Raw genomic sequence first — 14,869 nt, 5'->3', positions numbered from 1 at the left:
CAAGTGCTCTCTAGGAATAGAGTTAGGTTTAAAAAAAAAATTAACACCTGTCAATTTTGGTAGATGCCTCACTAGGGGATGAATTACCTAATCGCCCCTGGCTATATAGGCAGTTTCATGGTATGACTGATTATTATTTTTTTCCTGAGCTAAATTATGGGTATATACGATTACACATATAAGTGTATTATATAATATTAATATTTATATTTACATGCTTATATTTTATGGGAATATAATTTAATGCACAATTATATATAAAATGGATCATGCAAAGCTAGTTTTGCCACATTACGAGAGCTTGCATGAAAGTCCTTCCACACTGAGTTCTTTTTCACAGTAATTTTAGTGTGTCACAAAACTTTTTGGGCAAACCCAAAAAAATATATTTTGCTGATCTGACAAAATAGTAGGTATAATTTTGAATGATTTAAAAAAATAATAGTAATTACCTACCCTTTTTTACTCCAAAGTGACTTTTTAAAAATTCAGGTGCCTATAAAGGATTTCTGGTACCAAGAATTAATGAATCATACCCAGCTGGCATGGCTCAGTGGGTGAGCATCAACCTCTGAACCAGGAGGTCATGGTTCAATTCCTAGTCAGGGCATATGCCCAGGTGGTGGGCTTAATCTCCAGTAGGAGGGTATGCAGGAGACAGGTGATCAATGATTCTCTCTCATCATTGATGTTGATGTGACCAACAAGATTATATGACCTATTTATTTATGGTTCAAGACAGGGCATTCATACCGGATAGTTACTGTTGTGTTGACTGTTGTCATATTTTTATTTGACAATCTAGGAAAAAGAGGTCAGAGCCCTTCACTAAATAATTAGGTATTGCATGTTTAAAAAATTCTTGCAGCACACTGTTTGAAAATTGCTGTTTTATCACAAGAAGTAGATTGCATAGACTGCAGGTACAGGGGGGATGCAGGTTGTTTGTTTACTTATCATTTCCTTCAACATCAATCATGGAAAACCTTGGCCTTGCTCAAACATGGGCTAAGACTTACATGACAACCAGGTTTTCTGCTGATTTGGGAGAGAGTGTGGTGGCTAAAGAAAGGCTGTTGATCTCTGTACTTGATGTGGTTGTCCTAGAGGCCTGTTTTTTTTTTTATAGTGCATTATATTAAAATCCAGAATCTAACTCTAGGCACAATTGTTTTATGAATTGGTTCAAAGATGTCTGAATTTTCTTCCTATTATATATATTTTCATGTAATGGATTCATTACTTTATAATATAAAATTTAGCTTTTGCATGGTAATTTATGAAACTATCTTCTTACCCTTTTCTTTTCCTAGGAGCACTGAATCAAAAAAATTGGGGAAAGAAATATCCAACATGTAATAGCCCCAAACAATCTCCTATCAATATTGATGAAGATATTACACAAGTAAATGTGAATCTTAAGAAACTTAAATTTCAGGGTTGGGATAAAACATCTTTGGAAAACACATTCATTCATAACAATGGGAAAACAGGTAACATGTTTGCATTTTTGTGTGTGACTTTTTAATATATTTATTGGACCTAGAGGAAGTTCAGATTAGTTTCATTTGAATTGTCTTTTATAATGTACTATGAACTGGACATAAACTATCTATACAACAAACCAAACAGAGCATAGAAAATCCAAAGTTTAGACATTTTGAAAATGTATACAAAATAATAAAATCACCAAAGTAGTTACCTCATGATGCCTCCACTAGAAGATGTGATAAATATACTGTAATATATAATTAATGTAATCTAATAATTCCATCACTGGTTAATCACTTAGCCAATCAGGATTTCTTTTTCTTGGGCATTATAGTTTGATTTGTCTGCTAAACCTCAGACTATATTCAATAATTGGATAAGAAAAAAAGCAATTGACTATAATTGAATTTTAAGAAATTACTAGCGTTTCTACACAAAAGTTTAAAATTATATACAACTCTTAGGAAGCACTCTCAACGTGCTTTTTCTTGACACTGTTTTTAAAAACATGCAAATTATAATAACATAAAAATTCCACTAAATGATAAGTTAAAAAAATAGTTTTCAAAATATGAACATCTTTTTTCTCTGATATGTTTTAAATAAAATTGTATGTATGTCAAGAAGTTAGATAAAACAAATGTAATTATGGGGAAGAGATTGGAAAAAATATTGAAAATTGTAATAATGGTAATGTTGAGGTGGTTTATCATTAGTGAATTTTTTCTCTATTTTCCATGTTTTAATAATATAATTATTTGAATGTGGCATTTTAGTTTTAAATTCCATAAGGGTAGGATTTTTTTCTATATCAATGCCTAATGCAGATTAAATAAGTATTCAGTAAATATGTGTTGAATAAAAAATTAAGAAAATTACTATATTATAATATATTCTTCATTAAATTCATAAAATTATATTGTTGTAAATCTTGACATTTCCAGTACTGTTTGTTTTTGTTTTTTTAATGCATCTATATTATTGAAAGTATATGGATGTCCCATTGACTCTCTCAATCCCGTACCCACCCCTCCCAGGCCTTCACCACACTATTGTCTGTGTCCATGGGTTATGCATTTATGCATATAAGTTCCCTGGTTAATCTCCCATCTTGCCTTCCCTCTGAAATTTGCCGGTCTGTTCCATGCTTCTATGTCTCTGAATCTATTTTGTTCATTAGTTTATTTTGTTCATTAGATTCCACATATGAGTGAGATCATGTGATACTTATCTTTCTCTGACTGGCTTATTTCGCTTAGCATAATACTCTCCAGGTCCATCCATGCTGTTGCAAAATGGTAAGACTTCCTTCTTTTTACAGCCATAATGTGTAAATGTACCACAGCTTTTTTTTTTTTTTTTTTTTTTTTTTTTTTTGGCACTCGGGCTGTTTCCAAATCGTAGCTATTGTAAATTGTTCTGCTATGAACATAGGGATATATATATTCTTTTCTATTGGTTTTTAAGTTTTTTGGGATATATTCCTAGAAGTAGAATCACTAGGTCAAATGGCAGTTCCATTTTTAATATTTTGAGGAAACTTCATACTGTTTTCCATAATGGCTGCACCAGTCTGCATTCCCAGCAGCAGTGTACTAGGGTTCCCTTTTCTCCACAACCTCGCCAGCACTTGCCATTTGTTGATTTGTTGATGGTAGCCATTCTGACAGGTGTGAGGTGATACCTCGTTTTAATTTGCAGCTCTCAGATGATTAGTGACTTTGAGCATTTTTTCATATGTCTCTTGGCCATCTGTATGTTCACTTTGAAGAAGTGTCTATTTAGGTTGGCCCATTTTTTAAAATTGGATTGTCTTCCTTTTGATAAATTGTGTGAGTCCCTAATATATTTTGGATATTAATCCTTTATCAGATGTATCATTATCAAATATATTCTCTTGTACAGTGGGCTCTATTTTCATTTTTTAATAGTTTCTTTTGCTGTATATAAGTTTTTATTTTGATGCAGTCCCATTTGTTTATTTTCTTTTTAGTTTCCTTTGCCCTAGGTCTAGGAGATGTATCAGTAAACATAGTGCCATGAGAAATGTCTGAGATTTTACTGCCTATGTTTTCTTCTAGGATTTTTATGGTTTCATGAGTTACATGTAAGTTTTTATCCATTTTTAGTGTGGTCTAGTTTCATTTTTTTGCACTACCTGTCTAGTTTTCCCAGCACTATTTATTAAAGAGACTGTCTTGACTCCATTGTATGCTCTTGCATACTCTGTCAAATATTAATAGAGCATAAAGGCTTGGGTTGATTTCTGGGATCTCTTCTGTTCCATTCATCTATATGCCTATTCTTTTGCCAGTATCAGGCTGTTTTGATTATGGTGGCTTTATAGTATCATTTGATATTGATATCTGGTATTGTAATTCCTCCAACTTTGTTCTTCTTCCTCAAGATTGCTAAAACTATTTGTGGGGGTTTTATTTTATTATTATACCATATAAATTTTTGGAGAGTTTATTCTCGATCTGTGAAATATGCCCTTTAATAGGGATTGCAATGAGTCTATAGATTGCTTTGGGTGGTATGGACATTTTAATAATGTTAATTCTACCAATCCATGAATTGGTATATTCTTCCACTTGTTAATGTCTTGCTCTCTTTTTTCAATGCCCTGTAGTTTTCTGAGTACAATATTCTACAGAACTCCTTGATTAAGTTTATTCCTAAGTATCTTTTTTTGTTCTAATGTAAATGGTATTGTTTTATTAGTTTCTCTTTCTGAGAATACATCATTGGTGTATAAAAATGCCATTGAGCCCTAATCAGTTTGGCTCAGTGGACAGAGCATTGGCCTATGAACTGAAAGGTCCTGGTTTGATTGTGGTCAGGGGCATGTACCTTGATTGCAGGCTCAATCCCCAATAGGGGATGTGCAAGAGGCAGCTGATCTATGTTTCTCTCTCACTGATGTTTCTAACTCTCTATTCTTCTCTCTTCCTTTCTGTAAAAATCAGTAAAATATATATATTTAAAATGTCATTAATTCCTGGGTATTAAATTTGTATTCTGCTACATTGCTGAATTCACTTATTAAATATAGTAGTTTTCTGGTGGAGTGTTTAGGGTTTATATGTACAATATCATGTCATCTGCAAATAATGACAATTTTACTTCCTCTGGTCCCATTTGGATGCCTTTTATGTTTTCTTCTTGTCTGATCGCTGTGGCTAGGATTTCCAGTCTATGTTGAATAAGTCGTGGTGAAAGCAGACATCCCTAACTTGTTCCTGTTCTTAGGGGAAATGATAGTTTTTGCACATTGAGTATGATGTTGGCTATAAGTTTGTTACATATGGCTGTTACTGTGTTGAGGTATGATCTATTCCTACTTTGCAGAGAGTTTTCATCAAAAATAGGTGTTGGCTTTTGTGGAATGCTTTCTGTGCATCTACTGACATGATCATATGATTTTTGTCCTTCAATTTGTTTACGTGATATATCAAGTTTATTGTTTTGCAAATAATGTACCAGCCTTGCATCCCTGGAATAGGTCCCACTTGGTCATGGTGTAAGATCTTTTTAATAACAAATTGCTGGATCCAATTTGCTAATATTTTGAGGGTGCCTGCATTCCAGCCATTTTCCCCTGGTAGACCACAGCCCTGCTGCTTTTCACAGCCAGGTGTTATGTGGACACCTTTCTCAGTTGTGCTGCTCTGGGCTGCAGAGCCCAGCTTGGGGTTTAGACCCCAGAGTTCTTCATGAGAAGCCTCCCTAGCTAGGTGTCCCTCTGGAACTTCAGCTGCTGCCTGTAGGTGCCTGGCCAGCCCTCTCCCACCTCTGCACTTCCTACCAGTCTCTATGCCACCCCCACTTTCCATCCTTGGTTATCAGGATTCTATGCAGCTAATCCTCAGTTGATTATTCAGGGTGGTTTTTCTGTATTTTAGTTGAAAATCCAGTTTGGTGGGAGAATATCAGTGTAGCTTCAATTTACTCTGCCACCATTTCCAAACTTTCAAGCACCAGCTTTGAAGGCTCTTATGAAACCATGAGGCATGTCCTCTGCTGTATTTTCTCAGTGGAGTGCAGCCAACACTTGATGAGCCATTCCTGTTTAGTTATTTTTGCAATTTTTTACTAAAAATGTTTAATGTTGACATTATTTTAGGTGTTCTTTCCCTCTCCCCCACTTTTCCACCTGCACCCACCCCATCTCCCCCTTCCTGGGCCTTCACCAAATTATAGACGGGGTCTGTGGGGTATGCATATATTTTCTTTAGCTGATCCCTTCACCTTCTTTTTCCAGTCACCCCCACCACCCCCGACTCTTGGGCACAGGGCAGTTGTGAGTTTACTACTAACTTTTAAGTACAGCATTAAGCTCAGCAAGTGTGGTTCAGTGGTTGAGTGTCGACCTATGAACCAGGAGGTCATATTCAATTCCAGTCAGAGCACATGCCCAGGTTGTGGCTTGATCCTCAGTGGGGGGCATGCAGGAGGCAGCCGATCAATGATTTTCTCTCATCATTTGATATTTCTATCTCTCTTTCCCTCTCTCTTCCTCTCTGAAATCAATAAAAAAATATATATACTTTTTTTTTAAAAAAAAGTACAGCATTAAATCTTGATCCGGTTACTCTCTGTGACTCAATTTCCTTATCCGTAAAATAGGATAATAATTATGTCTCCTACTTCCTAGGATGTGTGAGTAGCAAATATTTAATACATGTAAATTAGTGTAATACACGGCACATTGTAAGTAATAAAAAAGAATGTTGACCATTATTGTTATTGTATTGTTATTATTGTTGTTATTAATGGAAGTTTATATATCTCCAGTTGGTTGTACCAGCATGTTGGATTAAGTCCCTAATGCCAACAGTGGTGTCTGCTTCATGGAACATAAACTGTTTAAATCTCATTGAGAGATTTCACCATCATATATTAAGCTCTCAAGAGAATCCTTAATCTCCAGACAACTCTTAAAATACTGTCAGATGATATCTGATATGGAATTCAAATTAAGAGATTTTAAGATTCTGAAAGTTGTTGCTCAGGATTCAAACATGAGATGGCTAAAACCTCTCAATGGGTCTGGGTTTCCACCTGCCTTGCCGCAGCCTGGGACACTGCTTGACGAAGCCTGGGGTGATACATGGAGGGGTACGAAGGGGAGACAGAAACAGCAGCCTGGTAACGAGTAGAAATGAGCTGAACGTGAGAAGGTGGGGAGCACTCCCAAGGGAAGACTTTTCTCCTGTCCACTCTTCTGTTCCTTCGCCCTTCACTCTGTCCTCTCACTGTCACATGCCTTTGGGGTAAGGGCCATCTCAGGACACCAGAGAAGCAGGGCAGGTGGACTGGCTGGCTGTCTTCTGCTAAAGGGTCCCACAGCACTTAAGGTCTTCCGGTTAGTTTACATTTTAGGCAATAAGATATATTGATTATATTGTGCAGAGTTACAGTTCAGCTTCCAAAGTGGCAACTTAATTTTTTTAATTAGTCAAAGACATTAATGTACCTGTAATAGGAGAAAATTTTACTTGAAATTTGTAATTTTGATTTTTAGAAATTTAAATGCAGTTTCATTTTTGTCTGTGTATGTGTTTTTAGTGGAAATTAATCTCACTAATGACTACCAGCTTGTTGGAGGAGTTTCAGAAACGGTGTTCAAAGCAAGCAAGATCACTTTTCACTGGGGAAAATGCAACATGTCTTCCGATGGATCAGAACATAGTTTGGAAGGACAAAAATTTCCACTTGAGGTAAGTTCTGCTGGTGCTCCAATCTGGACTGGTCGCCCTCTGCATCCATGCACAGCCATCCTAAGATCCCCCTAATCATTCTCCTCTGAGTTCCCTCTGATTCTTTCCTCTATTCATTGAGATTTTATTAAGCATACTATTATATTAATTTGTTATCAAGTGTTATAATTTGTGCAGTTATATCTTGTTTGCTTTGTTAATATCTGTCTTCCTTACCAGACTAAGTTAAATAATACCCAAATTTAGTTTTTCACTTCCTGGTAACCCAGAATGTCACATTATATATTGATGATAAATGGTTATGAGTAAATGAATAAATGAAATTTATTCATATCCCTGTAGGGAAAAAAAAGGGGGAGGGTAAGGGGACTTCATCATTATACTGGAGAATCAAAGGAATGCAAAGTAAAATGAGAAAAAAATTTCAGCTTTAAAATTGGCAAGATAAATATAATTATAATAAGTCATAAATGTGGGATGAATTAATACTTTTATACATGTCTAGAGAGTATAAATTGGTAGACTTTCTGGATGCACTTTGCTGTTTTTATCAAGAGCTTTAATAAGCTTATTGCCAATATCTATCATTTCAATTTGTAGCAATTTAATCTAAAATATAATTAGCCCTAACCAGTTTGGCTCAGGGGATAGAGCGTCAGCCTGTGGACTGAAGGATCCCAGGTTTGATTCCAGTCAAGGACATGTACCTTGGTTGGGGGCACATCCCCAGGAGGCAGCTGATCAATGTTTCTCTCTCATTGATGTTTCTAACTTTCTATTCCTCTCCCTTCCGCTCTGTAAAGAATCAATAAAATATAAAATGAAATAAAAAATAAAATATAATTATAGATATACTAAAAAATGTATGTGCAAAGAGTTTTTACAGTAATAAAAAGTTGAAACAAAAGAAATTGATTAAATACATTATGATGGGATATTATATATCTTGTAAAAATAATATTCTTGTATGATTTACACAAAGATGGTTCATCATAAGATATTACCATAGATAGTAATGCTTTTTACTTTTTAAAGATTTTAATGCTTTTAAAAAAGAAAAGAAAATGGTGAACATGGCATTATTTCTATTTTGTGAAATATGAAAACTAGTGACTGAGAGTAAGTTTGAATCACTAAGTTTCAATATGGATTTCACCATTTAATTATTAAAGACACAACATTGTACAAATTATTGTTACTTTAGTTATTAGTTAAAGACATGAGATTGTAGAAATTATTTACTTTACCTAAGCTTCCAGTTCTCTTCTGTGAAATTCATATAATAGTAGTAACAGCTATCTTATGCAGTTATTATGAGATTAAAGGAGAAGATGGATTATTACTAATATAAAAATAAGTGAGGGAAATTAAGAAAACATTAACAATGATTTTTCCCTTTGTGATGGCATATAGGTGCCTTCTTTAAAATTCCCATGTTTTCTAGTTGGTCCGAAGGTTGTGGGTCATTGTTAAGCTGATTAACATAAAATTCCCATGTTTTCTAAATTACTTATAATGAAACTATGAATTTATAATCCAAAATATATATTGATAATAACAATAAGACTAGCATGAATGATCTTTTAAAGGACTAAAGATCATTTTTAATGTGGATAAGCACATTCAGATTTATAGCTTGTAATTTATTTTTAAACTAAGGCCCAGTGCATGAATTTGTGCACCTTGAAAGGAACTGTGGGCCATGAGGCTGTGGTGGGCACAGGGGTAGGTCTCGGCCCATCCTTCATACCCCTGCCCAGCCCCTCCCACTGCAACCCCCAGTTCTCCGTCTGCCATCAGCGCCACTAACACCACCGCCACTTCCATGCGCTGACTGTGCCGGCCCCAATTGCACCTGTGACAGCATGGAACCATTGGAGCTGGCACCAGCAGTGGGTGTGAGCTGTGGCTGCTGCCCCAATCGTGCCTCAAGGTGCTTACCTGCTCCACAGTCCTGCCACAGGTGACACCCACCATGTTCCATGAGTACCCCCTGGTGGTTAGCACCTGACATAGTGACCAGTTGTTCCATTCCACCATTCTGTCTATTTGCATATTAGGGTTTTATATATATATAGATATATTAACTATTCTTAAAGAAAATACAGTATCAAATTTGGTTTGTGAAAGAAAAGTAAATTCATTAAACACACATAACATTCTCATTTCTGAGAGTTTAGCTCTCTCACAATTTAGAACAGAGATGAAAATCAATATAGGGTACAGATGATGTATTATAGAAGTATACACTTGAAACCTATATAATTTTATTAACCAATGTCACCTCAGGAAATTCAATAAAATTTTTTTAAAAGTCAAGAAAAACTCTTGACAACAACATAAGTTCTGAACCAGCAAAATAAACAGTAGAGAGTCTGTGCACTAACCTTCATATATTTTTCTTATTTGAAAAGACCCTCGAGTGTTCTCTCAGTGGTATTGTTTGTTTGATGTTTGCTTGTGTAAATTCTCTCCATATCATTTTGCAAACAGGAAACTGAGGGGCATCCTGGACTTGTTCTATTTTTCTGGTCTTTCTGCATTGCTACAGACAGATCTTCTCCATTCTGCCCCTAAATGAAGTGGGAGATCAGATAAAAATTTAAACCACCTTTGTCTCTTCCTTCGAATGTTGAACTGGTTTCCTTCTCTCTAGTCTTAATGTCTTCCACGTTCCCCTTTCCCCTACCCCCATCCTGCTCCTTCCCCACCCTGTTAGATGAAATGCATCAGGATTTGTCATTGCTCTCAAGACCAAACTGCATGCAGGCTGGGACAGCATCACATACCTGCCTGGTGTGCCCCCTGCCTACGTCTCCAGCATCACCTCTCCTCTCCCGTCATATATGCCCAGCTGAAATCACCACCCATTTCTTCCCATTTCCTCCACTTCTCATATTTGCTTGCCTGTTGGCCTTTCCCAACCTGGTCCCTCTAACTTGAACACAAGCTCATCTTTCTGCCTTTTCAGCTCTGAGCTTGAAAGCTTCTCATCCTTTTGGGTTCAGCTTAGAAATTCTCTCTTTGAAAGGCTTTGGGGATCACTCAAGACAGGAGCCACTGCCACCCCCTGCTTCACACCCACTATTTCTCCGATCACAGCCCTACTGCACATTAACCTTCTCAGAGGCGTTCTGTTCTTTCCTTAATTATGTTCTAAACTGAGTTACCTTATTCCCAAGCCCACAGCATGAGGATCACCAAATTATAAGTGAGACTAGAATCTATCAACAGATATATAGGCTAAAGTAGAAATTAACAAGGTGTAGCCTCATACCCAGAGAGAAGACAAAACAAGAAATTAAAACTCCTAGCATTTTTTAGGTGGAAATAAAGTCTTAAAGAATTTCACAATTAATAGAGTGGAAGACAAAGTTCAAAAATACTAACCCTCAGACCATCAAGAAAGGCATGTCCAGTCAAAAAAGAATGAAACTGTATTTGAAAGAATACCAGCAAAATAGTTTAAATAATATTTGATCATTTATTGCATTTGATAATTGTTCTAGAAATTATTACTTTAATGCCACCTGGTAATCTCAATGTGTTATTTCAGTTACAGTATATCATCTAACTTGTGTTTCCTTCCTCATTGCAGGATGAGAAATGATAGTAAATGCAGTTATGTATACTAGTACACAAAATTGAAAAATTATTTTTAAATATGCAGAGTACAGAATTATACAGTTTAGAAAATTTTTCAGGTAGAAGTGATTGAATTGGTAAATCATTTTATTGTCTCTTTGCTCACTTTTGTGAAGCCTTTCTATATACTAAAGCCGTCATTGTTACATTTACAGATGCAAATCTACTGCTTTGATGTGGACCAATTCTCAAGCTTTGAAGAAGCAGTTAAAGGAAAAGGGAAGATAAGAGCATTATCTATTTTATTTGAGGTAATCATTATACTTAGATTTAACACTAACTCAATTTTTGAATCACATGAAATATTGACGTGAAATATCAAAACGTTCTTTGGAACCAGTAGAAGAGCTCACAAGTAGAATGCTAACTGGGAGAACCACCTCTTGGCTGGGTAGTTGAAAGGGCCTCTTGGACACATTTGTTGGGTACCTCACTGCCTGCCAGCTTGAACTGTATGTTCTGAGAGCACCAATTTGCCTCTTTGTATAGGCGAAATGTCGTAATGATATAGCAGAGACTGTGAGTCATGACATTTTAAAATGTACTTCTCTTGGTGGAAAGTTGAAGAGATTTAAAAGGTTTATGTTGCATTTGTTTGTACCTTGCTGTGGAAAAAAAGTGAGCAATTTAGAGAACATTACTTTTGACTACTTAAAATGCAAATCACTAATCTTTACATTGTAGTGAACACTTAATCAAACAGTTTATCCCATTTTTAGAATGTCATTCTTCTTTAACAGATTGGAATAGAGGAAAATTTGGATTACAAAGCAATTATTGATGGAGTCGAGAAAGTTGGTCGTTTTGGTAAGTAAGCTATTTGAAGACATCTTCTAGATTCTGCTTGGGGTACTTACGAATTTTTACATTATTACAAAAATCAGTTGGGTGGGAGAATGAGTTACACACAAATCTCGCTGGGAGATTGCTTCCTGCATGAGTGAGGGATGGCACACAAAATGCCCAAGGCAGTGGTCGTGCTACTGGGACATGCTTCTGGGAAAATGCAGAAACAAAAATGGGACTATCCAAGGAGCCAGGAAAGCCAGATTGTTTCAGGATTCTAAGACCAGATGAAATACTTAGGAAAACTATATCCTTTTTTTTTTTTTTGGCGGGGGGGGGGGGGGGGGGGGTGGTGTAGGAATTCTCTGTTTTGAATAAAAGTCCCATATTCTTATATATCTAGCAAGTTAAATCAATATTTATTATTGTATTATACATGTATGTGTATTTATATACATACTAGAGGCCTGGTGCATGAAATTCATACATGGTGGTAGGGGATCCCCTTAGTCCAGCCTACACCTTCTCCAATCGGGACCCCTCGGGGGATGTCCAACTGCCGGTTTCAGCCTGATCCCAGGGATTGGGACTAAACCAGCAGTCCCTCTCACAATCTGGGTCCACTGGCTCCTAACTGCTCACCTTCCTGCCTGCCTGATTGCCCCTAACTGCCCCCCTTGCTGGCTTGGCCGCCCTATAGTGCCCCCTCTGCCAGCCTGATTACCTCCAACTGCACATCCCTGCTGGCCTGGTCACCCCTAACTGCCCCCCCTGCTGGCCTGGTCGTCCCTAACTGCCCTCCCCGCCAGCCTGCTTGCCTCTTACTGTCCCTCCCTGCTGGCCTGGTCACCCCTAACTGCGCCCCCTGCTGGCCTGGTCACCCCTAACTGCCCCACCCCCCATGGCCACCCCACTAGCCTGGTCGCTCCAAGCAGCCTGCAGTTCAATCATTTGGTCATCCTTCTCTAACTCTCCTGCTGGCCTGGTTGTAGGTAACCATCTTATGAGAGTCAATTTGCATATTACCTCTATTATATAGGATGGACTTTTGAAGATAATCATCAGAATAAGCTTTTGTTTTTGTTTTCCACTAAGTGTATTGAATCTTATCAAATAATTTTTCTGTATTTATTAAAATGGTCATATAATTTATGAATATCTTTTATATGTATAATAATCTTTCTAGCATCTTCCTGGTGTAAAGATGAAGCATCTAACACTATGTAGTGATGATATATGTAAGAAGGTTATGTATATGCCAGTTTTATTGCCATTTAAAAAGTAGATCCAAACTGTTCTCAAATTTTCACTTCTGATTAAATAGATGTCAAGGCATATGTCTCTATTTCATAGAAGTTTTGAACAGCTGAGTTGCAGAGTTGGGATGCCAGCTGAGACATATGTGATTACTTTGCAGGGAAACAGGCGGCGTTAGATCCTTTCATATTGCTGACCCTTCTGCCAAATTCAACCGACAAGTATTACACCTACAACGGCTCGCTGACCTCCCCTCCCTGCACAGACACCGTTGACTGGATTGTTTTTAAAGATACAGTTAGCATCTCTGAAAGCCAGGTAATATTAGAAATTCAAACAAATGAAGTAATTTGAAAAAATAATTTTCTAAGCTTCACTACAGAGTATGTTTTAGAGCATTTACTGATGCCCGTGGAGCAGGAATGTTAACGTACATGTTACATTCTCTTCTTTTTAGTTGGCTGTTTTTTGTGAAGTTCTCACCATGCAACAGTCTGGTTATGTCATGCTGATGGAGTACTTACAAAATAATTTTCGAGAACAACAGTACAAGTTTTCCAGGCAGGTGTTTACCTCTTATACTGGAAAGGAAGAGATTCATGAAGCGGGTATGTATTGAAATATGATTTTTCTACAACTCACAGATTCAGTGTTGTAGAAGATAATTGTGGCACGATGGAAAACAACAATTCCTAGAAATATTTTTATTATTAGCTTTGTAGCTTTAAACAAACTATTTAACTTCTCTAAATCTCAGTTATCACATTCATAAAATGGCAACTTAAAATATCTGTTCTTTCGCACATGGATATTTCCAGTTTGCAGATGAAAAACAGTGAGATTCAATAAGGCAGTAATTTTTTCTAAAACACACAGCAATAGATGGCAAAGCTACAGACACACCTCTGAATTCACTTGATGGAATTTGTCTGTTTTAAGAGCTATGAAAGAGAAGTGAATAAACAACCAAGGTGTTCAGAGCATGGGGAGATCACATCCGGTTGGGGTGATCAGGGAACCCCTGTGAAAGAACTACATTTGAGCTGAGCCTTGACAGGTGGTTTTGTTTTGTTTGTTTGTTTGTTTGTTTGTTTTTGAGGTAGATCAATCATTTGTTTCAACAAGTGTTTTTAAAATAAATTTATTGGGTTGACATTGGTTAAGAAGATGATGTAGGGTACATTTCTAAAATACTGCATTGAGTGCCCACCACCAAAAGTCAAATCTTTTGTCACCATATAGTTGGGTTTTAAGGTGTTCATTTAGTGTCAGCAGCTCCTGGAGAAGAGCTATTGCCTAGTAGAAATGGAAACTAAATGCGCTGAATTATCCTATATAATAAAGAGGCAACATACAAACGGTCGTTACACCGTGATGTGTAAGGACCAATCACCAGGAGGGCAGGGCAAAGAGCTACCAGCCACAGAGAGCTACAGGAGGGTGGGGCAGTGAGCTATGTGCAGGGAGAGCTACAGCAGTGGGGGGGCGGGGCAGCCAGCTGAGGCAAGTGGCAGCAAGCTATTTGCGCACAGATTTGTGTGTACAGGGCCACTAAGTAATGAATAAAAAGTGAGTCTTTTCCCCAGTTGCCTTCTTTGGGGGGAGAAATGTCTTGTCAGGCAATGGAGAAGACTTGGGGGAACATCTCCTCAGTGACTTCTGAGTCTTTTGAAGCCAGCCCAGCAGCTGGAGCCTTTGGAAATGCCCAGAGGATACAATCGGTTATATCTACTGACTTGTCCTTTTCATTTCAGCCTTTGAATGGATTAGTTCATGAAGGAAATAGTTGAAGTGGCCTTAAGGGACTTAAAACCTTTTCAAGGACATGGTCTTCTTTGATCTCAGCCCTGCAATGAATTTTTGGCCATGTATAACATTAATTTCATAATCATCTGCTTTTGAAGATTAGGCATTAAAATGGCATGTTTTAATGTGCTATTTGTGAGCATTGTTTATGCTTTAACCAC

General features: G+C 37.1%; 1 protein-coding gene across 4 annotated transcripts in view; it reads left to right on the top strand.

Annotated features, from left to right (window-relative positions):
• PTPRZ1 (protein tyrosine phosphatase receptor type Z1) overlaps nucleotides 1–14,869 on the top strand; it is a 170,684-nt gene that overhangs the window by 81,726 nt on the left and 74,089 nt on the right. For all 4 annotated transcript variants that reach the window (XM_084897130.1, XM_084897131.1, XM_084897129.1 and 1 more), the window contains exons 3-8: nucleotides 1,314–1,493; nucleotides 7,063–7,214; nucleotides 11,015–11,110; nucleotides 11,600–11,666; nucleotides 13,063–13,220; nucleotides 13,360–13,510. In XM_084897130.1, the coding sequence (XP_084753256.1) occupies nucleotides 1,314–1,493; nucleotides 7,063–7,214; nucleotides 11,015–11,110; nucleotides 11,600–11,666; nucleotides 13,063–13,220; nucleotides 13,360–13,510 (804 nt within the window). The remainder of the gene's footprint in view (nucleotides 1–1,313; nucleotides 1,494–7,062; nucleotides 7,215–11,014; nucleotides 11,111–11,599; nucleotides 11,667–13,062; nucleotides 13,221–13,359; nucleotides 13,511–14,869) is intronic.

Source organism: Pipistrellus hanaki (genome assembly GCF_964339955.1).
Source record: "Pipistrellus hanaki genome assembly, chromosome: 10".
Lineage (NCBI taxonomy): Eukaryota > Metazoa > Chordata > Mammalia > Chiroptera > Vespertilionidae > Pipistrellus > Pipistrellus hanaki.
This window is presented reverse-complemented; position numbering and strand designations above follow the sequence as displayed.